Source organism: Pararge aegeria, chromosome 26 (genome assembly GCF_905163445.1).
Source record: "Pararge aegeria chromosome 26, ilParAegt1.1, whole genome shotgun sequence".
Lineage (NCBI taxonomy): Eukaryota > Metazoa > Arthropoda > Insecta > Lepidoptera > Nymphalidae > Pararge > Pararge aegeria.
This window is the reverse complement of record NC_053205.1, coordinates 6,521,300-6,548,296: the sequence shown is the minus strand read 5'-3', so window position 1 is coordinate 6,548,296 and position 26,997 is coordinate 6,521,300. Positions and strand designations below refer to the sequence as shown.

Below are 26,997 nucleotides of genomic sequence, written 5' to 3'. Positions count from 1 at the left end.
ACGTCATCGTCTACGTAAACGAAAACGAAAATAAAAACGTTATCGTAAACGAAAACGTCATCGAATACGAAAACCAAAACGAAAACGTCTCCGTTTCCGAATATATTAACGAAAACGTCATCGAAAACCAATACGAAAACGTCATCATCTACGTATAACGTCATAAAAACGTCGTAAGCGATAATAAAAACGAAAACATCATACGAAAACGAAAACGTTATCTTATACGAAAACGAAAACGTTATCGTCTACGTAAACGAAAACCAAAAAGAAAACGTGATAGAATACGAAAACGAAAACGTCATCGTATACGAAAACGAAAACGTTATCGTATACGATGACGTTTTCTTTTTTTTTTCAGTCGCGAAATTTGTCGGCATTGAAGGCGGGCCAGCGTACGCCCGCGTAGTGGAGCCCCCGGACTGGGTCCTAGACTACTGGCACCCGCTGGAGAAGGCCCAGTACCCGGAGTACTTCTGCCTGCGCGAAGTGCGCCAGTGCGAATACATAAAGCACTGGAATGACGGCACTTTGATGTGAAGTTGCTTTATAAAGCCCGGCATTTTTAAAGAATGCGTTACAAAAATATAAAACCTTACGTGTCGTGTTCGAATGAACTTTTTGAAGTTTTTTTTTAACACTTGATAGACTTGCGCTTGACAACTAACATGCCTGATGTAAAGCAATGATTCGGTCTAAGTTGGGGCGCGCTTGCTTAGAAAATGCCTAATCACTCTTGCCTTTAAGACATTCAAGTTGTATGAAAGAGGAAACACCGAAGCCGGAAGAGCGTTCCAAACGGTATCAGAAACGTAGATGAAAAGCGCTTGGCTCGTTCTTATGTCAACCACATAAGGATGCCACTGTTCACGGCGTCTCGCTGTTCTGTGGAAGAATGATGCCGGAGGAACAAGGTTATGATGATGGTTCCTGAGCACACTCGCCAAAGTATATCCTGTAAAAAACCGCCAGGCAGGCAACATTACGTCGGTGCTGTAAGCTGTGTGGTTTCGCCTGAACAAGGGATTCGTTGCCGATGATTCTTCTGGCGCGACGATCAACCAAGAGTTTCGTTGAATTTACATTAAAATTTTATTAATGTTTGAATGCCTTATTAACAATTATTATCATTGAAATATATATCACTAGATCATTCCTATTGCAATAAACGAGATAAGTTTTAAAAATAAAAACAAATGATTTTGAAAATAAATAAAGAGTTTTGTTCTACGATTAAAACAGTATTGCTTGAATATATATGATGTCGCCCTTATTTCAGAATTATAATACTTATCTATTTGTTAAGTAGTTTATGAATACAGTATAAAAAAACTGCCAGTCAGGATGCAGGAAATGTGAAAAAATAATGGATATTCAAAAATTTTAATAATCCCAAATATTTAGATGATGAACTACCTATTTGTTTTATTTTATTGAATCGGTGATAGCGCTTTGGGTGGGAGCTCGACTTACCTCTCGGGGGGCCGAGTTCGAATCCCAGCACCTCTAACTTTTCTAAGTTATGTGCGTTTTAAGTGATTGAAAACATCACTGGATTCGACGGTGTCAATTATCGAAAAGGGTTATCGAGTCTACCGGTGATCCTAGAGCGGGCAGTTACCTTGGCCAACGAATTAGTTTGGCCATCCAGAGGGGAAATGCTGCCAGCATCTTAGGAACTGTGCCTCGCTGCGGTGGTTTCGAGGACGTTTTAGATTTTATTTAGTTTTTAAATAGTATATTTTAGGTTATAGTTATGTATTAATAAAAATTATAAATAAATTGTAAATAAAAAAAAATTTAGATGATGAACAGCTACTAGATATTTTTAAAAAAAAAACAATAAATTTGGTCCTTATGAAATTCTATACTTTGTTTTTTTTAGTAGTGATCTATCGATATTTTTCCTGGAACTTAATCACGAACGCATTCTTTCAACGGTAGTACTGTACCTGTCAAACAATAATTGCATTATTATTTAGTCGTAAATATATTTTAACAATAAATATATACCTACATGCAATTATGTCTCTTTATTTTATTTATTTTCTTTTTTCCAATACAAGTTAGCCCTTCACTTCAGTCTCACTGCAAATAACTGATGATGCGGTCTAAAACGGTAACGGGATCACCAGTTAGGGGTGTATTAGCTATATTAAACCCATACCCCTTTCGTGACATCGTACTGGAACGCTAAATCGTTTAGCGGCACGTCCATTTCGGTAAACAAACAAACCACAGACTAAATTATTTTTAACACAATTGTTTTAAACATACTCTAGTAGTACAAAGAATTCTTTGCGAAGAAGTTTCTCCGGAAAAGTAGTAATACAAGGCATTAGTACTTTTTCATTGTCTTATTTGTAGTAGTTACAAGGACATGAGACTTACCACACTACGCCTCAGGTAGCTTCTAAGACGACGGCGTAAAAAGCTGGAATCTTTTATATATATGCAAGAGAAGTATGTGGGTATGTTCCGTATAGGCACCGAAACGGCTGGACCGAATTCAATGAAACTTTCAGGGAATCTCCGGATTGACCTGGCGAGTAATCCTGTAAAGTTTGGTGACGATCGGAGTACTCCCTATTTTTGTCAAACTGTCAAATACAACATTTATTTACTATGATGATATTCTATTGTTGGGTCAGGGTGTACGAGAAGAGAATAGAAGCGAATGAATACGGAGAGAAATAAATGATTTAAGCACTTACGCGGTATAGGGCGATGTTAGTTAGGCTGCGTGTGTATCCACGATGTATTATTGCTAACATTTTGTTACTATTGTAATAAAGAATTTATTTATACACTGAACCTATTTGTTTTATTTTATTGAATCGGTGATAGCGCTTTGGGTGGGAGCTCAACTTACCTCTCGGGGGGCCGAGTTCGAATCCCAGCGCGCACCTCTAACTTTTCTAAGTAATGTGCGTTTTAAGTGATTGAAAATATCACTGGCTTCGACGGTGAAGGAAAAGTTTTGTGGGGAAATCTCCTCTCGCCTGAGAGTTCTACATTCCCAAAAGTATCTGGAGTCCACCAATCCGATCTGGGCCAGCGTGGTGGACTCTAACAGGACGCCACTCCAGGTGAGATTGCAGTCAAGCGCCAACTTGTGGTGGAATAAAAATAAAGAAAGAAATATTTAAAAAATCATTAAAATTGGTTCAGTAGACGGAAACATGGAAAGTAGCAGTGGAGTTTTTTGTGACAGAGCTCGTCCGGGGAATCACTGTTGCTGTGCTCATGTAATTTCTGCCGCGAAGAATTGCTGTTCTCGTCGGAAGAGGGTGGTTGCCGCTGTCATTACATTGTTATCGATCAACTTGAGGGCGGCACTTTGCAGGTGTTCCTTGCATGCCACTATACTACTAAAAATAAAAAGGCGGCACGTCACGTCTTTGTCGGTAGGATGGTAACAAGCCACGGCCGAAGTCTCCCGCCAGACCAGACCAGAGAAAATTCAGAAATATAAACCCGAATTATAAAAAAAAAATTAAAATAGTTTATTTGGGTAAATAAAATTACTGTAAACGCTAATGGCTGGAGCCTTCTTTAAAGGGTAGTATTACTACCCCTGTGTCAGAAGACACCGCTCTTCCATAACAATAAATAAACATAAAAACGCCCTTGTCGGGAATCAAACCCGGGAGCTTCAACTTAAATTCACACCGCTCACCTCTGTGAATTTAGTAGAAGGCAGCCCATTACTATAAAAAAAAAAAAAAGACGTCAAATTAGAGCCTAGAAGAAATGAGAAATAAAAAAGACAACACGATAATCAATTAATAAAAACTTTATTGATATTACAAATTTAAAAAAATGAAGCGGGTACTTAAAATTAAAAAAATAAATATAATAACTTAAAAGTTAACAATTAATAATTAACATTAAATAAAATATATTACTATTAATACAACTATCTAGATATTGAGAAGCGACGGCGTCACTTTGCGGCATTACATGATGAGGAGCGTGGTGGGTATCACTACGCTGAAACGCCAATGCGGGATGGTGGGCTAAAACTAAAGTGCACCGTACAGATTTGATTTGAGTTCATAGCAAAACTATCTAGTATTAATACAGAATATTTAAACTAGTTATATTATTTAAATAAATACATTAATATCATTCATAGTCTACTAAAGTCCCACTGCTGGGCACAATGGAAGATAAATGCAAAGTGAGTTTGAATGAATGAATGAATGAATGAATACACTTTTATTGTACACCAAAGAAAAAAAAGTAGTTACAAAGATATAAATACATATAAAGAGAGTACAATTTGGTGGCCTTATCGCTACATAGCGATTTCTTCCAGGCAACCAATGACGTAAAAGGAAAAAACATAAAAAAGAGGTAGGTGGTGCAATAAATAAGATTTAAAATTATACAAATATATAAATAAAATATATATATATATAAATTTAACTATAATATATATATATATATAAATATTTATAATAGTTTGATATCTTTTCCAGATTTCAAGCAGCAACGGAGCAACAGAGCTATGTGATGGTTCGTATGTGGACAGTTTACCTGTGAAAATTCTGTGTTAGATCCAAATACACAGACAAACAATAACAATTTTCACATTTTTAATATAAGCAGTTTTTTCGGTATTGCTTTTTACTTCACACAATAATATGTGATATATGTGTAATATGGCATGAATGCCTTTTATATATCAATTCTTTAATGGCGTGGCCTATACTTATTGCATTTAAAGACAAAGTTCAACTGTTCAACTGAAATTTGAATTTTGTTGGAATATAAATTTATCATTATTGTTGAACAATAATACGCTGTTAACATAATACATTGTTAAATAATAATGATAAAATTATATTCCTAAGTTCATCAAAAAACGTTCAGCCATAATTTAATACACATATAACATTTTAACAGTATGTGCCACAGTACAAAGAATCATAGTGAGCCATTGCTCCATTGATACAAAAAATAAGCACAAACATACACTTTCAATGTTTACGTCTCAGTTCAGGACTTCGAAGTGATATTACTTGCAGCTATGCAAATACCATGGTGCGATAACAGATGACTTTTCAAACTGCACTTTTGCACAAACGATGTACCGCACACTTCACACTTAAACCGCCTGTCGTTATTGTGTATACGCATATGTTCCCGCAGCGTGTACTTCCTGGCGTAGGATTTGTGGCAAACTTCACACGAGTACTTCCTTTCCCCAGTGTGCTTCACCATGTGAGCTTTCAAAGCTTTGTTGCTGAAAAACTTGTGCCCGCACTCCGTACACTGACAGTTACGTTCCATCAAATGGTTCTTCTTTATGTGATACATTAATAAAGATTTTAATATGTAACCCTTGTTGCATACGTTACATTTGTATTGCGCTTCAGAATTGTGTACTTTAACCATGTGTTGATTGCGTTGGTAGTAGGAACGGAATGGGACGTCACAGAATGGACAATTGCTTATGTTCCTCGTCCCCATATGCTTAGTTTTCTCGTGATAATGCTTCTTGGTTTTACTTGAGAATATTTTTTCACATAAATCACACTTGAAGCTACCGTCTTGGTGTGACGCTTGGTGTGCGTTCAAAGATCTTTTAGTTGCAAAGGCATTCTCGCATTTTGTACAGCTGTAATTACAATAATGTTTGTTCATATGTTGCTTTAACATTTTGAATGTTTCATACGTTGATGGACACATAACACAATCAAAAACGTCACCTTTTTTCAATTTAAACTGCATAATGTGGTCTTTTATGTCATTGTAGACAATTTTTTTGTGATTATCAACGAGGTGGTCCTTTAATTTAGTTAAATTGTCCATCTGTGTTAAACATATTGTACATACAAGGTCGGTTATATCCAACTTAACATTGTATTCGGTCATGTCAAATGAGGATTTGAAAGAATAACGTTCTTTTTCATGTTCATTTTGAGTGTGAGACCTTAAGTCTATAGGATCTGGGTATGTGGCGTCACAGTAACCACATATAAAACCTCGTAGGGACTTATTCCTGAACGGTATGACGTTTGAGTATTTTAATATAGTCAGTAAATTATCTCTGTGCTTTCGTTTGTCTATGACGGATTTCCTTTTCCACTCTATTTCTATTGGGTCTCTCATGTTGACATTAATTTTCCTTTGCTTTGGTGCTTTGTTGATGTTCGGTAGTATGCCTGAATCTGAAATAATATTGTATAAAAGTTAGAAAGTACCGTGGTTGCCGGTGAAATTACAGGCACGTGAGGCTAACACCTACTTTGCAGGTCAGTGGCGTGCACTTCATATGTGCACAAAAGCGTTGCCTACCCTAACTTTTCATATAACTGGGTTTTGGCATTGTATGCCATTTTTATTTCTTCTAGGTTGGTGGTGGACCTGTTCCGTTCATGCCTGGCAAGGTGTTGCTATGTTTTTAGCAATGGTTGTCAACTTACGTTAAGGTGTCTGTCTATCCAGGAGGTTATCTGTTAGATCCATCAATTATGAATACAGAAAATAAAAAAAATATTAGCAACGAATCACTATCTACAGAGATACTTTTGCATCCTACGTAACTATATTTCAATATGTTCTAGAGACATAAGGTTTATTTTTTTGTTTGTTTCAATTCTTTATTACACAATCACATACAAAATAAACATGTAAACATGCCACTGGGGCTTTATGCCCGGGGAAATAATAATATGTAGTTTTGTATGAAGACGATTTGATGGAAAAGTTACTGAATTGGGAAACTGATTTAACAAATCTGTACTTACTCATAGCCAATTTAGTGACAAAATTAGCAATTTTTCGATGGTTCTCTTCTGATTTTTTTTGGCTTCTAGATCTCGTTTTCCGCCGCGGCACCTCTATCTCTGGCGGCGAGTCTGTGTTGTCCAACGATGGTGGTTCTTCTTTGACTGCAAAATAAAAGAAAAATTGAGATGCCTAGAACCCACGGCCACAAAACCGATTACTTTTTAATTTTATAGTTAGGCTATGATTGCAAGCTAACCTAGCTAAGGTGGTAAAATTTATTGTATTCGTAGCATTTATGAGAATCTATTCTTAGGATGATGCAAGATTATTATTATTGGAGTATGCTTTCCAAGTCTGGAGTCCCTGTTTTGTTAAGGATATAGAAATGCTTGAAAAGGCTCAGAGACGAGAGCCACTAAACTGCCAAGAGTATTGAGAAATCTTTCATATGAGCAAAGGCTTGCAAACCTGGGAATCAGCACCCTCAAAAGTAGGCGAGAAAGAGGCGATCTCATTGAAACTTATAAAATACTAGCTGTTGCCCGCGACTTCGTCTGCGTTTGATTTTGTTTTTTTAAAGCATTCAGTATAGCTAAGCCTTAAATTAGTATAGTAGTATTATATATATATAACATGTGACTGTCAATTAATTATAGAAAAATAATTTGCAATAAAATAAAATTGCGACTATAATTAAAAATCTAAACTATCCTATCTCTTAAGTTGGAACAGACTGCTCACGGTGTGCCAATATAATTTAAAATCGGTTAAGTAGTTTAGGAGTCCATCGCGGACAAACATCGTGACAAGAGATTTATATATATTAAGATTAAATATTACAACATTCCAAATTTTGAGGAAATATTTTCATAAAAGAGTAACCCCAGATTAAGGGGCTATGGTCTCAAACTTGAATATCAGCAGGCATCGTCTAATCCATCCAAGCACTTTATCAGCAATAGAGTTATACAAATGTGGAATGCCTTGCCTGAAGATGTAGTGACTGCAGAATCACTGAATCAGTTTAAGAATAGACTGGATAAATATCAAAAAGAAAAAGAGCGCAAGAAATGATATAGACGCATCAGCGAAAGCTGCTTAGTCTATTATATAGTAAAAATTATATAGTAAGCCAAGTTCGAATCCCAGCACCACCATCTTTTCTAAGTTATATGTGTTATAAGTAATTAAAATATCACTTGCTTCAAAGGTGAAGGAAAACATCCTGAGGAAACCTGCATGCCTGAGAGCTCTACATAATGTTCTCAAAGGTGCGTGGAGTCCACCAATTTTCACTGGGCCAGCGTGGTGGAGTATGGTCTTTACCCCATCTCATTGTGGGAGGAGACAGGTGCCCTGTGTGTCAGTAATGGGTTGATATGATGATGGTTGCCCATTTTGTCTTGTCATAGAATTAAAAAAAACTCACTGGTGTCAACGAAGTAATCTGAGTCGTGATCAGACTCACTCGGATCTGGTTCCATCTTGACAATTGGTTTTTCATCTGAAAAAAAATATATTTGTGAGAAAATGGAATATATTTATGTAATATGAATAGTTTTTTTGATTAACAGGTGGCGGTGACACTGAGGGACCATAAGACAAACAAATGGCTTAAACATGATGCAATGATAATAAATCCAGTATGGCAATTATGGCAGATAAAATTAAGCAACAATACAAAATGTAGATATAATGTAGATACTTATTATATAATGTATTAAGAAACCTTAAACACCACTCAAATCAGGTTATATATACCTTTTTCTTCAGAGGCCTGCGTCTTGAATAAAACAGGCTGATCTTCACAACAGAGCCTCTCCAAAAATGCCTGCTCAGCTTTGAGGACTTGACGCTTAAAGTAGAATGAATCCTGAAGATTCTTCACGCAGATATCGCAAATACCATTGCTTTGCATACTGGGCCTTAGCTGCAAAATGTGACAAAAACATCATTGTTAAGGTGGAACGTTATTTGGGAATAGTATTTTCATTATGGCGCCTAAAATATACAACAAGTTGCCAGCGTCACTAGCCAACAGAAACATCTTTAAAATCTACAAGATTTATCTTGTAGATTTTAAAGATAAGATAAAAAAATTACTTATTGGGAAATGTTATTACACCATCCAAGAATATTTAACACACACAATATTATAGGTTTGACATTTACAGTGATTATAATTTGACATGAATTGATTGGATATTTGTAATTTTGTATCGATATCAGTCTTAAATTTTATTCTTATTTTAATAATGTGGATTGACTTAGAATAGTATTATTATAGTAAGTAGGAATTAGTGTACGATAATATATATTTTTTGCATGCCATCTAAGGCGGATTGTTTGGCCCCCCTATATTTTGTGTACCTACCAACCATGTAAAACCAATCTGCAAATAAACAATTTGAATTTGAAATTTGAATTTGGAGTTGGGATCAAAATTTGAAATCATTTTTATCAATATCATCATTTTCAACATCATCATAGTCATCATTATTTACTCATTACTAGCCGATGCAGTGCAGCGTGCAGCTAGTTTCACCACTGCCTAAACCCTCCTCATTCTGATAGACCTTTGCCGTTTGGTGGAAGTGTAATGGGTTGATAAAAAAAAGAGGCCTAACCAGACCTCAACAAATTGAAATTCAAATTCAAAATTTCTTTATTCACGTAGGCCTATCACAGGCACTTATGAAGCGTTCATACATATTTGTTTACATAATTGTAAGGGGATGGTGATAACTTCGTTCGCCAACTTAAATCTAAAGCTACGAGGGTTCCAAACGCGCCCTGGTCTAAGAAGAGCCCACAACAAACTTAGCGGGGTAAATTTTTTTTTTTGTTATTCCCATCTTCCAGTAAATTTATATTAAGCTATAAAGCTAGAGCAACTCACACCCAAGCTTTTTTATCGTTTAAATAATTCTTAATATTATAATAGGATTTTTCTGTAAGCTTACGTTTTATATAAACTTTGAACTTATTGAGAGACATCTCAAAGATTTCATTTGGTAATTTGTTATAAAATAATCCCACAATTAACAACAAAATTACTGCAACTAAATCGGTTTAAACTAAGGACAGTTGTAGGTATGATAACAGGACACTGCCCACAAAACAAACACCTTTCCATTGCAGGTATAACTGACAGTCCTCTATGCAGAGCATGCATGGAGACAAAAGAAACACTGATTCACGTAATGCTCCAATGCAATGGAGTAGCAGAACAACGCGCAGCACACCTAGGGTCCTCAGCAACACTCCATGAAGCACTCGGCGACCTGGGCGGCCTGCTAAGCTTCTGGAGTGAGCTGGGCTGGCTGGAGTGATCCAGCGGGGAACTACATCAGTGGCCATACGTACAACGTTACGGTCCCAGAGCAACCAATAGCGGAAAAGGCCCAGGAAGAAGAAGAAGAATGGGTTGATAAAATGAATTGATGGACGGTAACTGAAAACCAATCGCCTATACAAAAACAAAATTACAGTATTACATAAAATTCATAATTCGTTCATAGGAAATTGCATACAATTCTACAATAAACTACCCATTGACATCTTGGAGATGTCTCTTAGAAAGTTTAAAGTTTGTTTTAAACGTAAGCTTATAGAAAAGTCCTATTATAGTATAAAGGACTATGTAATCGATAAAAAAGCTTGGGTGTGAACTATTGCTAATAATTTTAAATGACATTGTGAGATGGTGATAACAAAAAAAAACACCCAGCTAAGTTTGTTGTGGGCTTCTTCTTAGACCAGGACATGTTTGGAACCCTCGTAGCTTTAGTTTTAAGTTTACGAATGTGGTTATCGCCATCATCTCACTAACGTGTAATTCTTATGTAAGCATCAAAAGTGCCACCTATGAATAAAGCCTACCTACTTGAATAAAGATATTTTTGACTAGTTTGTATATAACAGGAAAATTTTGCATGCAAAGGACTCATCCTGCAAAGCGCAGCACTGTGTTGATCAATATGAGGCGTGGGTGCCTTACATTTATTTTAGGAATCGTTTTAATGTTTGAATCTGTCGGTCCAACGATCCCATTGATAAAGTGGTGATGGTAGTATAAAAAGTTCACGAATCCGGAATCTATGAAAAGTGTAACTAAGGCCTAGCGAAGCTGTCAAGCATTAGCTTAATATGTTATACCTAACTGCGAAATTGTTTATTTTGGTTGTTCTTCCTCGCAGCAACGGAGCAATGGATCAACTTTGTTGTTGGAAAATACCGAAATGTACTGATTTTAACATTTTGATAGCAGGCGATTTTTTTGACTCAAAAAATCACGTTTCTTTTAAATATTATACTTACAACAATACTAAAGCATTCCTGCAACATTTCCGAGTATATTTCCTTTTTTTCACACCAGCTGTAGCTTGTATTCAAATCACTGGTGGCTCCTTGGGCTAAGCAGCAACGACAAAGTCTATTTGTATCCATTCTTTAAGTTATTTAAACTAATAATTAACATTAAAGTTATAAAAAAACATTCCGGATTTCAATCTCAACTTTTTATTACCATCATCACAGATAAATAACCTGTAAGGAACTGAGCAGTCTACACATTTGTTAACTGCCCCAGACAAACTACGAAATTAAAACACGTTAAAATAGCACTCTCTGTGCCACAACTAGTCTGTGCAAGTTCTGACAATCCTGTTTTATTTTTGTTAACTTACCGCTCTAGATTCTCGGCTTTGGTGATTTCCGGTATTTTTTTTTTACTTTCATGTTTCTTAATGTTCTAGGCAAAAAATTAAAAAAAGGTCCTCTCAATAGTAAATTTTTCTTATATAAATATACAAATATTTATAAACAAAAAATAAATGTGTTTTGCCATCTTAATGTAACGAAACCAATATTAAGTTGCGATTTCGATTTGCCTAAGAAAACAAAATGGCGTTCATCAAGCGAAATCGACGCTGAGCGTTGTTTCGATTTTAAAACAAAAATAAAAGCATTCATTTTTATTCAAATGTGTTAAAAGTGTGATACAAACATGGAGTTTGACGATATTGTGGTAAAAGAGACCCCGGGTCTGTGCCGGTGCTGCCTGTCCGAGGGGTGTTACAAAGATTTGAGCACCGAATACACTTGGATGGACGACCAAGAAATATACGCCGATATGCTGTTAGAATGCTTTGATATTAGTGTAAGTAATGAATGAAAGTTATTGAAATTCGTTTATAATCTCTCTTCATTCATAAAAGAGCTCAATGCTATCTTACAGGTATAACTTTGAAGCGGGTTAGGTTTAGTTTATAGGCTTTATTATGTTTCGTTTATCGAGATACTATACAGATTTGATTCCTACTTCCTACTAATATTATACATGCGAGAGTTGGTAAGAATGGATGTTTGTTAATACTTTAGAGATAGATAGATACCCCGGATTGACACAGGCTGCTTTGTATCCCGGGAAAATGTACGGTTCCCGCTGGATCCAATAAAAACCAAAAAACCGCGTACGAAGCGGTCACACAGCTACACTGTGACCGCTTCGTACGATCGACGAATTTATAACAGCTAGTTACAAATTAATTGATATTAAACTAAAATCACATCAAACTTCTTAATTTTTCCAGTAATGGTAAAAGATTTTCAGTATGTAGGATTGTTCTTAACATTTGAGAGTGTTGTAGAGGGCCTTAGCTCTGAGACCTGAGCCCTTAAAGAGGACTAGTAAAAGGTTGATGATGATGGATTATTATCAACAGATCTCCCAACACATGGAGGGGCCGAATGGGCCAAACAGACTGATTTGTGAGGTTTGCATCACACGGCTGCGGGATGCATGTAATTTTAAAAAGCAGGTTCAGGAGTCGGAGAAGAAGTTTGTGGATATGGTGGGGCGAGGAGAATTTAGGACTAGAGGTATGCAATGGAAACAAAATTAAGGATGATTTAAGCTAGACAGTGGCATATATACAAACATTTAATGTGAAGCTGTTTATGCTACTCTGTATGGAGCGTTTGAGGCTCAGTCAATAAAATTTGGAGTTTCATATAAAACATCAGAATTTTTCTATTCATGTCTTGACCATATCTCGTACAAGGCATGGCTTGTCGTCTTAGCGTAAATCATCATTGAAATTTCACCCTATTTGTGTAAAACTTGCAAAACAAAGCTTTTTGCTACTAAATAACTTAATGTTATGTAATAAAATTAAAAGAAACTTATAAATTTCATTGCCAGAGAGTGGCAAGTTCAAATCCAGTTAGTTCCTCAATTTTTTATATGCGTTTTAAATTTATATACTTTAAAGAACTTGTTGACGTTTTTTTTAATGAAAATTTAGGTATGGGTGGCCGAATTATGGTATTTTCTATGACCAGACACTATATTCTATTTTATCACCCATATTATCTACTTAAAAGCAATGTCTACATTCTAGTGCACATTTTTTATGTTACAGTTTTATAACTTGCCTTAAAGGATTGCGTACAATTCTAAACATATTCTAAGTATTTATGTGTATTATGTGTAAATTTCTGTATATTTAGCTTGTGTTCAGGCTGCTAAGATGTACACAGCCACAAGCTATGCTTACTTCGGTGATGGCAATGGGTATTGTCATAGTATATTTATTTATTAAAAAATATATATATATGTACTTGTGCAAAATAAGTAAGTGTTAACTTACAGGTGAAATAGAAACTAATGTGGAAAAAAAAACTCATCAATAAACCTACTACACAAACTTCTACAAAGTAAAAATTAAAATTTATTTGTACTCATATTTTTAAGTCATTTGATTTTTATTGTCTGTTGTTACTGTTTAATTTCAAAATATTTGGGGTCTTAAATAAACGTTTTCTCTCTATCTGCAATCAGTAGTTTGAATTTCGAAAAAAGAAAGCACATTGCATTCCTATTGAATCTCTTTAAATTATTTTTGAGAAAAAGGGTTCTAAATTGAAAACTTCCAAAATTAGTTTATTTCAAGTAATGAAACTGAAATGTCTGTTAGTATAGTCGTAAAAATGTAATAGGCCCGTTTTGACATTTGTCATCGCGACGTAACTAGTTATGGAACCATAAGACTCTGTACTCGATACTCACGATAAATCAATTTAAGTTTGTATCAGTACTTGATTGATATTATTATGTATTGTAAAGTGTTCGTTCGTTCAAAGTATTCCTTTAACTTCACAAACAATACGCGTGACTGGCTGTTGATTATACGTCCACTTTTCAACATGTTGAAACAGAGTTAGTACTATATAACAACAAACACAAAAATCGAGTCAAATCACTGTTTAAATTAATGTCCAAAATAGAAGAGCCATAGTTAACGTAATAGTAAACAATATATATCAAACTTAAACGAGCGCACAGTCAACTTTACAAGATGAGGAACGAAAAACTGCGCAGTGCGCGCGGGGACGCTTCAGTCATATGCCGCTTAGTCAGATACATCATCTCAGACTCATTATTTAGAGCCCATTTTGAGAACCAAGCTTATTCTTTGCAGTAAAGATAACTACACAATATTTAATTTCGATATTCAGTAAAAAAATGGTTACAGCTCTAGTATAAAAAAAAAAAAGACTGAGAACGTAACTGTTTTCGGAACGTTTCGCAACAATTATAAATTGCATGCTACTATGAAGTAAGCGCAAAAAGAATACTCGCGATATATTCTTTCATATTATTTAACGTCCCAAAAAAATTTACGTATTTTTTAAAACACTGTATGTAATTGATTTTTATTTTTTTGTTTCTTTCAGTTTCATTCCAAGTTACATTCTATGGTCTTGCACAAATGTCAAAACGGGCCTATTACATTTTTCCGACTATAGTGCCTACCACTTGTTTGTTGAAAGGCAAGTTTTACCAAGAAAAAGCTGGCAAGAAACTTAGCAGTTGCTCTTTTTAAATATCATAATTTTTACAATAATTATTGTAATTTGCTTTCAAGCAGGGTTGCTTGAAAGCTGTATAGTATATACAGTGTATAGTAAAAATTATTTTTTTGAAAGCAAGTTAAACCTAATTGCAGCATCAGTATATCCAGAGCCGAAAGCAGAAATTACACTAGAAATGCAACCGATTGAGGAAGCTGAGGTCGAGTACCTGGAGGATGATATGGATTATGATGGTAAGATTTGTACATTTCATCGTCATTGCATCCCATAGGCTTGTCTATCATGGAACAGACATGCTCTCGTGGGAAAAAATCCTACACACTGTTTAGTTGAAAGCTTTAATGAATATAATACTTGTAGAAACATTGTAGACATTTATGTATGATGTAATATTGTTAAAGGGTCAAGTAATTCCGGATTATCCATAAACCGGAATTACTTACTAAGTTAGAATTTATTGTACCCTAACAATATTCTACACTTACCTTTAACTAAAAACTAAGAACGGATTTAATTATTTTATTATCTGTGTTTCTCGCCTTCTTAATTCTGTTTATAATGACCCTGATATTCACTTATTTTATGGTATATGTTGCAACCTAATATATAAACGGTTGCATTTTTGGTATAGTTTGCTGCATTTTACCAGGCCACTTGTTTACTATCTGTGAAAACCTGTTATTAGTTTTAAATCAACCGCTTTAATTACCTTTACCCACAGACAAACGGCCCAATGTCTCATGACAGATTGCGAGTTGCAGCTATAAAATTTAAAGTTGTCAGTTTTCCAATAAAAGTAGAAATAAAATATTATCACAGAGTGGTCTAGCAAAGCACTTTTGTAATGTCAGGCTTGTGTAAGACCCTTTTTTTGTTTCTGTCCACCTCTCCGGATTGTACAACTGTAACCGGCAAGAGTTTTCATTTTATTTTCACTACAAGTTGTTCTTTGAGTGCAATCTCACTTGATAGTAAGTGCAGATGCAGGATAAGATGGTAAGCAGGCTAACCTGTCAGGGAGTATGGTATTCATACTCCTAGTTGGTTTCTACCTGACATCGCACCGGAACACTAAATCTCTTAGCTGCTCGTCTTTGTCGGTAGTGTGGTAACTAGCCACGGCCAAAGCCTCCCACCGAGACCACACCGGAGTTAATTCAGAAATTATCAATTCTATAAATGCCCCTGTCGGGAATCAAAGTTAAATTCACAGAACTCAACGATGCGCCAGGGAATTGCCAGTTTGGGAATTAGTAATTTATAAATTTTCTCTAGTCTGTCAGGTAGGAAGCTTTTTATCACCCTGCTGATAAAAAGGTGTCACCGTGCGTTCAGTGGCGTGCACAGGGTTTTTGACCAGGGTATGCATAAAGAAGGAAGATGGCATAAAATTAAAAAATCCTTCCCCTTTATGAGTTATACAAAATTTTTAGGGTATGCAGTGCTTTTGTGCATGTATGAAGTGCACGCCACTGCGAGCGTTTGAGCGTTCCAATATGATGCTGCATAGAAAGCGATTAGGTGCAAGTGCCGTTCCACTAACAGTCAGCTATCATCATAGACTGCATCATAACCTACCACCATGAGAATAATTTCATTTAATTCATTTCATTTTATTCATTTCATTTCATTTCTTTTCATTCATTCAATTTCATTCATTTCTTTTCATTCATTTCATTCATTTAATTACATGCATTTCATTTCATTAATTTCAATTCATGAAAAAGGTAATGGTGTTGTAGTGAAATAAAAATCTAAATAAGACTGCTGTTGGTTCAACTTTGTTGATAAGTATGTATAGAAATTGTCTGTAACAAATAGTTGCTCAGATTTGTGGGTAATATTAAAAATAATATGGTTTCAGATGGTAATAGAGATGAACCAGAAGCAACTGTATCAGAAGACATAACGGTAACAGCACTACCCGTTAAGGCAAAAAGAGGTCGCCCCAAAAAGTTGTTGGTCAAACCAGAGAAGAAAAAACCCAAAGTAGAGGAAAAACCCAAAACTAGGATTGCTAAAGGTAGGTTTTATATTATATTATTTTATATTAACCCCTAGCACAAGTTTGGACAGTTCGAAATAGATTAAAATAATAAGAAACTAAATAAAGCAACCAACTTCAGTTTCAGACTCTAACTCAAGACACTCACTCAACTCTTTAAAAAAAGAAAGTTATAAGTTGTTACTTGATTTGAGAGAGTTCAACAAAAATATTCTCAATGGCTATATAAAGTTTGAAGATTATTTTCGATTTCATGGAATCATTCATGAATAATTCTAAATTCCTTTCATATTAACACTCTCACTGCCAGCAATATATAGCATTGTTCCAGTTCAGTAAGCCACGGAGTCCGCCTGCGGGTCCCAACGTATCCGCTGCGGTAGGCCGTCACTCAAAATGAAAAAATATTGCAGCAGGCCGTGGGGTCCGCCGGCGTCTAGTAAAGAATGCTTTTAGCACGCCGTGGGATCCGCTGTGACCCCCTAAATTCAAATAGATATTTGTACTACTGGCCTGCTAATAACGAAAAAATATGGCTAACATTGGCTTGCGCATATAGTGAGCTACATGTTGAAAAAAAAATCAAGTCAATCGGAGCAATAATTACATTTCTGTGTGGCGGGGAAAAAATAAAAAAATAAAACATTAAATTGACAAACCTTTATTGTTGTAGCACAAAAAGAGGAAACAACATGCATTTTGAAAAAAAAAAATACTATTTGCTATGCTTATTGGCAAAACAAGACGCGCAAACACTGGGCTTCGTTGGGCAAGTGAGGCATACAGTACTTGTTTTTTTTGTAAGTTTCTTCGCCTCTACGCTTGATTTGCCTTCTTGACGTAAACTTTCGTAGCAGTGTATACACTTACGACGTATTAATCGATTGCGATGGTCAGTCAATGGGTTCTTTCCGAACTCATGTTTAGTTACGACAGGGTCGGTAGCACGGCGCTGCTGTAAATCCATCAACTGTATACATAGGTTCTCACGAAATTTCGTTATTGTATAAGTTTTAGTTGTAAGTCTTTTACGAGACTTGTATATCAAGTAGGCATTTACGACAGACGTAGTTAGCAGTAATTCAATTCCCAGTTTTTGAAACCAACGTACATTTCTTCTTAAAGGATTACAGTAACTGCCCATCTGATCAGAAAAGTCTATTGCACTTTTGTATTTGTTGTATTCGGCAATTACTGATGGTTTCAAAGCAGTTTTTCGCCTATTTCGCTTGCTCCGGACTGTTACGAATCCAACTGAATGTTTTGTTGATAACGCGAGGACGTCTCTCTTGTCTTTCCACTTTAAAACCAAAATTCCGTCATCATTTTCTTTTGCTATCATCTCACCTTTATGCAACTTTGTGGAAATAATATCTTTCGGCAACCCTCTTCGATTTTTTCGAACTGTGCCAAGCAAATGCGTAGACCGGTTTAAAAGGGACTTTGCTAAGTCTACGCTTGTATAAAAATTATCGGTTACAATACTTCGGCCCGCATCTAAGTATTTCTCGCTCAGATTCATAACCACATCTTTTGACAAATTTTGGCCAGGCGTCGTTTTCTTACCTTCATATACAATCAGATCATGTACATAACCATTTTCATCACATATTTTGAACAGTTTTATCCCATATTTGTGCTTCTTCCCAGGGATATATTGCATGAAAACAATCCTGCCACGGAAGGCAACCATTGTCTCATCCACTGTTAGATATTCTCCAGGTGTGTTATAGTTCTGAAATTTTTTGGTTATCAAGTCAACCAGACGTTTTACTCGGATAAGTCTGCCAGCATTAGATGACAAATAAAAATATGTATCCTCAAAGTGCCAGCACCGCAGCAGCAATTCAAAGCGATTTCGGCTCATTACTGAACCAGCTACGGGATTTTTGTATAATATATTCTTACTCCAGTAATCAGATATCTTAGGCAGTTTTTTTATACCCATCCATATCAGCAGACCAAGGAATTTTTTAATTTCATTTTGATCACAATCCTTCCAATCTACTAGTCTACTTGATCGTCTCAAAACTTTAAGTATCATAGTTTTATTCGCATAACAGTTAGTCATGGTCACCATCAGGTTAATTATTTCGTCGTCCACAAACAAACTATAATAATCCAGTTCGGTCTTACACGTGTCGGGAATATTTTTTATACCAGATGTAAAAGCTAAAGGGAATTGTTTTTGACGAGAGCCAGTTGGTATACTCCATTGACCACTACTGTCTACCGATTGTTGTACGGGGCGGTCCCTTTGAGTTTGATGTAAACTCTGCGCAGTGACATCTTCATCGGTGCTTTCGCTATCGGAGTATCCATCACTATCGGTACTACAAGTAGATTCCGATGAAGGCACGTAATCAGGATCATAGTCCGAGTCGTCCGACATGTTTTACATACTCTAAAACAATATTCTTCACAAAAAAATTAACTCTAATCCCGAAAGTTGTGAAAGCGCGGGAAAACGACGCACACAGCGAGCCAAGGGGGCGGCCGGCGGTCAACTAACAATTACTTTAGCTGGCGTCACAATGAAATTCTAGAAAATTACAAGCGGCGTGACAGACAAAATCTTTTGGGGACGGCCGGCGACCCCCACGGCCTGCTGGTTAATTTTTCTTTAAAATAAGACCGGCCCTTTGCACTCGAAAACTTGGGGCCCGCCAGCGGATCCCACGGCAGTGAGAGTGTTAAATACTAAACTTAACTTAAATTTTAACGGTTAATACTACATTGTTGTCGATTCTTGTATTTGCTTTGGCCGTAGATGTATTGACGAACTCGATGTACATTTTCGCTTACTCGAAAAGTATAAATCTCGTGCTAGGGGTTCATGCGAGTCTGCAATGAAGATTCTTACTTTATTCTTGCTCGTTTTGTAACAAACAAATAAATAACTAACTACTGAATCCAACTGGTCCATCTTGGACGTTCCAGTATATGTATAGTGACTATCGCCTGATGAGTTTCATTGGTCTCTAGTTTTCTTGCGGAAGTCCCTGATTCCAGACTCCAGTGCATGGAATTAGCCGGGAACTCCCTCAAGCAGAATAATGGTCACTGTGTTTTTAACTGTTTATTTGAATTAATCTTCATTGCACGCTTGCTTTATAATACTATCCCATAGATTACAAAGTTTGCTGTTTTTTTCCATTTTAATAGTTAAGGGACCCTATATGACCTTGGTGAATGTAATTTTTGTCTATTTATAAAAATCTTTTTATGGTTAAAGTTACTATCACTAATAATTTCTCCGATAATTTTCGACGGCCGATTGGCGTAGTTTGCAGCGACCCTGCTTTCTGAGCCCGAGGCCGTGGGTTCGATTCCCACTACTGGAAAATGTTTGTGTGATGAGCATGAATGTTTTTCAGTGTCTGGGTGTTTATATGTATATTCTAAGTATTTATGTATATTATTCATAATAATATTCATCAGTCATCTCAGTACCCATAACACAAGCTACGCTTACTTTGGGGCTAGATGGCGATGTGTGTATTGTCATAGTATATTTATTATTTCTCGGGTTTGACTAATAGAGTTCCATGGAATTTTATTATCTAAAAATTAATCATTAAGTTTCTGAATTTATTCAACGTTGCCTAAACATATGCTTATTATATTAGGGTATTTGATAACATATTTAGACGATCAAGGCAAGTCTAAGTTAAACTAGCTACGATATAATAAGCAACCAAGTTCAGTCACACATTGGTACCTAACTGACTTTGTTTAACTACTCTTAAAATATTTTATATAAAATAGGCATCTAATGTTACATAAATAAAAATAAAAATAAAAATAACATTATAAAAAAAGTACTCACAAGACCAGTTTACACCAACTAGTGTTCTGTACTGTAGACTAAGAGAAATTTATCAATACAGGATATTAGTTTTTAATATAATAATATTGAAATAAAAAAAATTAATGCGATGTGTATTCGTATCCCACTTCTGAAATCGGAATTCTGCTTATACCAAAGTTATTTATCATGTCAAACAAAAGGCCTGAAACTAATTTTGAAAAACTGCCCTATGATGTTCGGATCTACTTTATCCAAAAAATATCTTTTTTGTGCAGAAATTAAAGGTTTTGTTGATAAGTTTAGACTTAAAATTATAATTTTAAGAATTTTTTTTCGCGAAAACGCTCGCTCGCTCGGGTGACTTGTGACGGTGCTTTCAGTCTTTGTCGATGTGACTTCATAATTTTTATTTCGGCGTTTCATGGTGAATTGTTGGGTTTTGCAATTTTATTTATTAAAATAAAAAACAATCTTATATGGAATATAAATTAAAATACGTTTTTCATACGAATCCGATATAATTAAATACACTATTTTAGAGATTCTTTGTTATTCTTTGTCATCACGCCTGTTCATTATTTAAGTATTATTTTATTATACATAGGTTATTTCAACCGTATCCAAGAAACACACAATAATGTTGGTAAAACTTGAACAAAATGCTTTCTGCACAATGAGATGAGCTCTTTCAAAGACAAAGAGGTAACGGTCTGACTTCATTTTACACGATGTAGTGATATTTACATAGAAATTTGATTTTTAGGTCAAAGTCGCCAAGAAAAGGCAACAGAGGCGCTGAGTAAGTCCTCACAGACCCAAATGTCAGCGACAAAACGAAACCGTCTAATGAAAAAGAACGCCATAATCGTTCTAGAATCTTCCACGGTGATACCGTTCAAATGGCATCGCCATAACTACTTATGCTTCTTCTGCCATCGGACTTTCAAAACCTTACAGCCGTTAAAAGAACACACCAGAAACGATCACAAAGCTTCCAGTATCAAATCTGCTGTATCGTACCTCAAAAGAGACGAAAAAGTTAAAATTGACGTTTCAAAAGTTATCTGTCGAATTTGCAATGCAAACTTTGAGGATACAAACACAATTATAGAACATCTTAAAACGCAACATGATATACAATTTAATGACGACAGTGACTTCGGTATTATACCTTACATACTAAACGACGATGGCTACCAATGCGCTTTATGTAAAAAAGAATTTGAATACTTCATTAAACTAAATCAACATATGAACGAACATTATGGGAATTATGTGTGCGAATTGTGCGGTAAATCGTTTCTGAGCCAAGACAGGTTGCGTTGTCACACCCTTAGCCACGGATCGGGTTTCCACTGTAAACTATGCGCTGAGACTTTCGACTCTCTAACCCAAAAATCAAATCACGAACTGACTGTCCATGATAAAAAACGTTTGATAAAATGTTTCTTCTGTCCGGAACTGTTCCAAAATTATGTTCTGCGTAAAAAGCATCACAATCAAAGTCACAATGTCGAAACGGATGTTGCCAATAATTGTCCAGTTTGCAGCAAGTCGTTTCACATAAAGAGCAAAATGTGGGCGCATATGAAAGAAGTGCATGTCAGGGAGAAGAATTTCGCGTGTGCGTTGTGCGATCAGAGATTCTTCTCCAAAACGCAGGTCCAGAAGCACATGATCAAACACGTGGGAGAGAAGATACACCACTGCGAGGTTTGCAAGAAATCCTACGCTAGGAAACAGACTTTGCGGGATCACATGCGTATACACAGAGATGATAGGCGATTTGTATGCTCTGTTTGCAGTCAGGGTTTTGTGCAGAGCAACAGTTTGCAATTGCATATGAGGGTGAATCACCCTGATTCTGTCGCATAACTTTAGTATGCAATTTTTTTTTTTTTTCATAAATACCAAATGCATATTATGAAAATTAAGCTTAATTTGCTATACTGCGTGAAAAGCAGGAGAATCTGTGTGTCACGTTTCGCTGTAACTTAGCTTAGCTTTAAGTTTACTTAACAATTATTCATTGTAAAGTCAACAGTGAATAATTGAGGATGCTCCGGTTTCGGAGCGAAACTTGCGTAGAGGGTACATTGCAATCCTTGCATAAGGATTGAAGAAGTTATATATAACATCACACAGATTCTCCTGCTTCTCGCGGAGTATAGCAAATTAAGCTTAATTTTCATAATATATCAAGGATTTCCACAAAGTAACGCCTGCTTCTATCAAATATATAAAATGCGTATAATTTTTTTCGGAACCGACAGGATTTGAACCTGCGATTGAGCCTGCGCGTTTTAATCAATAAGCTACGGCTCTATATATAAATTGTTTTTTTTTTATAACAAACTAACTACTCAGTAACGTCTTCAAATAAAGTATTTTTATTTTTGCCAAGAAAAATTAATAAATAACTCTGAAAACTTACTTAAAAAACTTAGTAAGAGGTAACTATGACATTTTTTTCCATCGAGAAAATTTTACTGAATCGCGTAAAATAGACCTTAGAAGCATGACTTTAAATGTACCCTTAAAACTATTAATGTAACATCAAATTTTTGTGCTAGATATCTATTTTTTTTTTGTTATTTGTATAATACAACATGCATTCACACACGAAACGTTTTTTATCCACGTTTCTGATACGTGCCGCTAAGATGTGGAACGCCCTCCCGGCAACTGTGTTTCCTGCCACGTATAATTTGAGTACCTTCAAGGCTAGAGTGAATAGGCTTTTTCTAGGCAAGCGTGCTCCAACCTAGACCTCATCATTGCTTTCTAACGGGCATGATTGTCGTCAAACGCTGGCCTATCGATAATAAAAAAAAAATACAAATTTTGATATTTCCGAGGGTACATTTATAGTTGCAAATATATTTTCAGATGTTAAACCGCGGAAAACTAAAGGCTGCGAATCGTCCTCCATGCGTAGGCGGAATAACCTACAGTTGTTATTTAATAACACCACGATAATACCGTTCAAATGGCGAGGAAGATATCTGTGCTTTTATTGCAGCAAAGACATATCGGAGTATAGTGAACTAAAGAAACACACAAAGTCACACGGGCACTGCTCTACTATGGACCATTCGCTAAAAGTCCTCAAGGGAGGCCAGAATATGGAAATTAAAATCGACATATCCGAAATTACTTGCGAGATTTGCAATGAAGAATTCTCTAATTTCGATGACGTTCTCAATCATTTATTGTTCAAGCATAAATTGGAATATGATAGAGATGTCGAAATGGCTTTAGAGGAGTATAGACTAGTCGATCTCGGGTGTTTAGTGTGCGATGAGAAATTTACATATTTCGGTTACCTAGTTTCCCACGTCAATAGTAATCATCCGAAAAATTGTCTTATCTGTGACAAGTGCGATCAGAAGTTCAATAAGAAGCGGGATCTGTTTTCGCACATAAAAAACTATCATAGAGAAGGTGGGTACGTGTGTGACGTGTGCCCGCAAAGTTTCAGCTCCCTAAACATTCTAAGGAAGCATCGGACAAACAGACATCTGACTAGATGCAGCGTTTGTTTTCTAAGACTACCCTCAGCTGTGTTAAAACAGAAGCACATGGAAATTGAACATCCGGACGACGGTTCGTTGCAATGCGATATATGTTACAAGGATTTCCACACGAAACAGGGACTAAAAATGCATTTACGCAAATGCAAGGGTGATATTTTCGAAATTGGCGTCAAGAAAGACGAATACGGAATGGATCTAGATAATGATTACGAGGGCACTAAAAGACCAAGCGTTAAACAAATTCGCGAGAATATAGTCATAGTAATAAACATGTCAACGGCGATACCATTCAACTTCTACAAGAATAAGTTCAACTGCTTCTACTGTTCCCAAGATTTCCCCGATTCGGACTCGATGAGGGAGCACACTTTAAACCAGCACCCCGTCTGTGATGTGAAGGAGAAATGCATTCGGAAATGCCGTGAATCGGTTGCGTGCGTTAAAATTGATATCTCTACGTTAGCTTGCAAAGTGTGCTTCGAATCAATGAGCGATTTGGACAATCTATTAGATCACCTGATTACAAAGCATCAGGCGAATTACGACAAATCTATAACGACATGCCTCCAGCCGTACAAACTGATAAAAGATCACATGGCATGCCCGAATTGTCCCAGCGAGGTGTTCCGATTTTTCGGGACTTTACTGAAGCATATGAATAACGAGCACACGAACAACAATATAATATGCGTTTATTGCGGTCAGACTTTCAGGCGGGACCAAAATTTAAGGGTACACATATGGAGGCATCACAGGGACGGCCGGTTTAAGTGCTCGATTTGCAACGCCGAATGCAATATACCCTCGCGTTTGTACATGCATATGGCAAAAGCACATGGTGTTAAGGCGGCGAAATGCCCAAAGTGCCCAGAAAGTTTCGCCACTCAATATTTACGACAAAAACACTTAATAGAAGCTCACGATTCTGGGCATAAGTGTTCTTATTGCGGAAAGTTATTTACAAGAAATTCGTTTATGAGAGATCATATAAGGCGGACTCATTTGAAGGAGAAAAATGTCGAATGTTCGATATGTAGCATGAAGTTCTTTAATAATATACTTTTGCGACGCCACATGGTGAAACATAGCGGTGAAAAGAATTTCCACTGCGATATGTGCGGCGAGAGGTTTTATTGGCGCAAAAGTTTGCGCACGCACATGTCTAGGCATAATAAACAGATCAGCCCGATGTAAATTGACGTATTATTTCATGATGATATATTTATGAGTTTCCTTTCTTACCAAAGACTATTGTAATATAGAAATAGATATAAAAACAGTTTTATTCAGAACGAAGAACCTATAACCTATAGCACATGAGTAATCATTGAATAATATATATCCTATACTTAAAAAATACATTCCTATATAAAATAATACGTATCGTAATAAATCTTAATTAGTGTTCATTTGCAATTCACGTTAAAACCAATACATACTAAAATCTTTTTAAGCCACATTACTCTTATCCTTTGTTATCTCTAATGTTTTTTGTGATAGAATACTTCAAATATATAGTCCATCGCTGATTTCAAATAAATAAAAAAGTTTTAATCTGACCGTACAGTTTAGAAATTTGTTTTCAGATTGTAAAATGCAATCCGTCTCGCCCGGACTTTCGGCGACGCAGCGTCAAAATCTACAAAAATTCTTTATCAACACGAGTGTCATACCTTTCGAATTTAATAATGGACTATGTTGTTTCTTCTGTGGCAAACACATTATCCAGTACGACGATTTGAAAAAGCATACAAAATCCCACGATTCTTCAACTATCGAAAAGTTTTTCCAAGAATTAACTCCTGTGATGATTAACCTTGATGTCTCGGAAGTGAATTGCGATATCTGTGAATTAACTTTTGAGGAATTCGGTAGTTTGATTGACCACGTAAAATCTTCCCACGATCTAACAGACCTAACTACCTACGTCGATATTAGAAAGTTTAGTTTGATCGATATACGCTGTGTAGAATGCGATAAGCGATTTATTAATTATTCAGTTTTACAACGTCATATACACGAAATGCATGAAGTGCTAGCACCTAGCAACAACGTTATTTACTCAACAGCAAATTATGAAATTAGAAAAAAGTTAAAAACTAAAGCAAATAAACACAGTTTGAATAATAAAAAGAAGTACAGTCTAGATTGTCCGAAATGTTCTAAAATATTAACGTCTAAATTGGGTTATCAATTGCATTTAACTAAATGTGGCCTTAAAAAAGAACCTAATGTTGTTTCTGTAAGAAATACCACCCCACTTAAAGTTCGTCAGAATATTTCATCCATCATAAGCATGTCGACAGCTATACCGTTTAAATTTTTCAAAAATCACTTTCGATGCTTTTATTGCTCGAAAGATTTCGCCGACTTCGAAGTCCTAAAAGATCACACTGTTACCGATCATTCAGATTTTGACTACGAATCCAAGGTTATGAAAAAGATTAAAGGCAAAGAAGTGACAGTTAAAATTGACATACTTAATCTCACGTGCAAATTATGTTTGGAGAATCTCGTAGATTTAAGCGATTTAATAAATCATTTAACATCGAATCACGGAGCGATATATGATACGTCGATAGAATGTCTTCAACCTTTTAGGATTCTTAAAGATGACATTCGATGTCCTCTCTGCCCAGATGCCGTTTTTAGATACTTTAAGAAACTTCTCGAGCACATGAACGAAATTCATTCCGATAATAACATAGTTTGCGCTCACTGCGGCCTCACTTTTAGGGGGCATCCCAATTATCGAGCACACATGTCGCGCTACCATAGAACTAGGGCGTGCAAATGTCCCGACTGTAATATGGAGTTTTGGAACTTAGAGAAATTAGCGCGACACCGGGCGAACGTCCACGGCACAAAGAAATTCAACTGTCCGCAGTGCATTGAAAAATTTGTCACAAATTACATGATGAGACGGCATCAAATAGTTGTACACGGTTTTGGACATAAATGCCAGTATTGCAATAAACTATTCACACGGAATTCGCATATGAAGAATCACGTGAGACGGTTGCATT

General features: G+C 36.0%; 2 protein-coding genes across 3 annotated transcripts in view; one reads left to right on the top strand and one right to left on the bottom strand.

Annotated features, from left to right (window-relative positions):
* Positions 1-4,436: 4,436 nt before the first annotated feature.
* On the bottom strand, positions 4,437-11,265 carry LOC120635065 (zinc finger protein Xfin-like). Its single transcript, XM_039905971.1, has 5 exons — positions 11,062-11,265; positions 8,503-8,671; positions 8,171-8,245; positions 6,759-6,902; positions 4,437-6,179 (listed from the first exon to the last, which is right to left on the bottom strand). The coding sequence occupies exons 1-5, from the start codon at positions 11,188-11,190 to the stop codon at positions 5,005-5,007; spliced, it is 1,692 nt and encodes a 563-aa protein (XP_039761905.1). The 5' UTR covers positions 11,191-11,265; the 3' UTR covers positions 4,437-5,004.
* A 313-nt stretch (positions 11,266-11,578) lies between these two features.
* LOC120635066 (zinc finger protein 208-like) overlaps positions 11,579-26,997 on the top strand; it is a 38,223-nt gene continuing 22,804 nt past the window's right edge. Inside the window, exons 1-4 of one of the 2 annotated variants that reach the window (XM_039905973.1) lie at positions 11,579-11,902; positions 12,468-12,624; positions 14,754-14,852; positions 16,484-16,642. In XM_039905973.1, the coding sequence (XP_039761907.1) occupies positions 11,750-11,902; positions 12,468-12,624; positions 14,754-14,852; positions 16,484-16,642 (568 nt within the window). In that variant the 5' untranslated portion in view covers positions 11,579-11,749. The remainder of the gene's footprint in view (positions 11,903-12,467; positions 12,625-14,753; positions 14,853-16,483; positions 16,643-26,997) is intronic. The other variant, XM_039905972.1, reaches the window with a different exon arrangement.

What these genes read in the sequence shown, in the direction of transcription:
- LOC120635065 (XM_039905971.1), bottom strand. Translation starts at nt 11,190, where the DNA reads ATGGATACAAATAGACTTTGTCGTTGCTGCTTAGCCCAAGGAGCCACC. An exon ending in AGGAATGCTTTAGTATTGTT is followed by an intron (nt 8,672 to 11,061) that starts GTAAGTATAATA and finishes CACATTTTGCAG; the next exon opens with CTAAGGCCCAGTATGCAAAG. An exon ending in GCAGGCCTCTGAAGAAAAAG is followed by an intron (nt 8,246 to 8,502) that starts GTATATATAACC and finishes ATTTTTTTTCAG; the next exon opens with ATGAAAAACCAATTGTCAAG.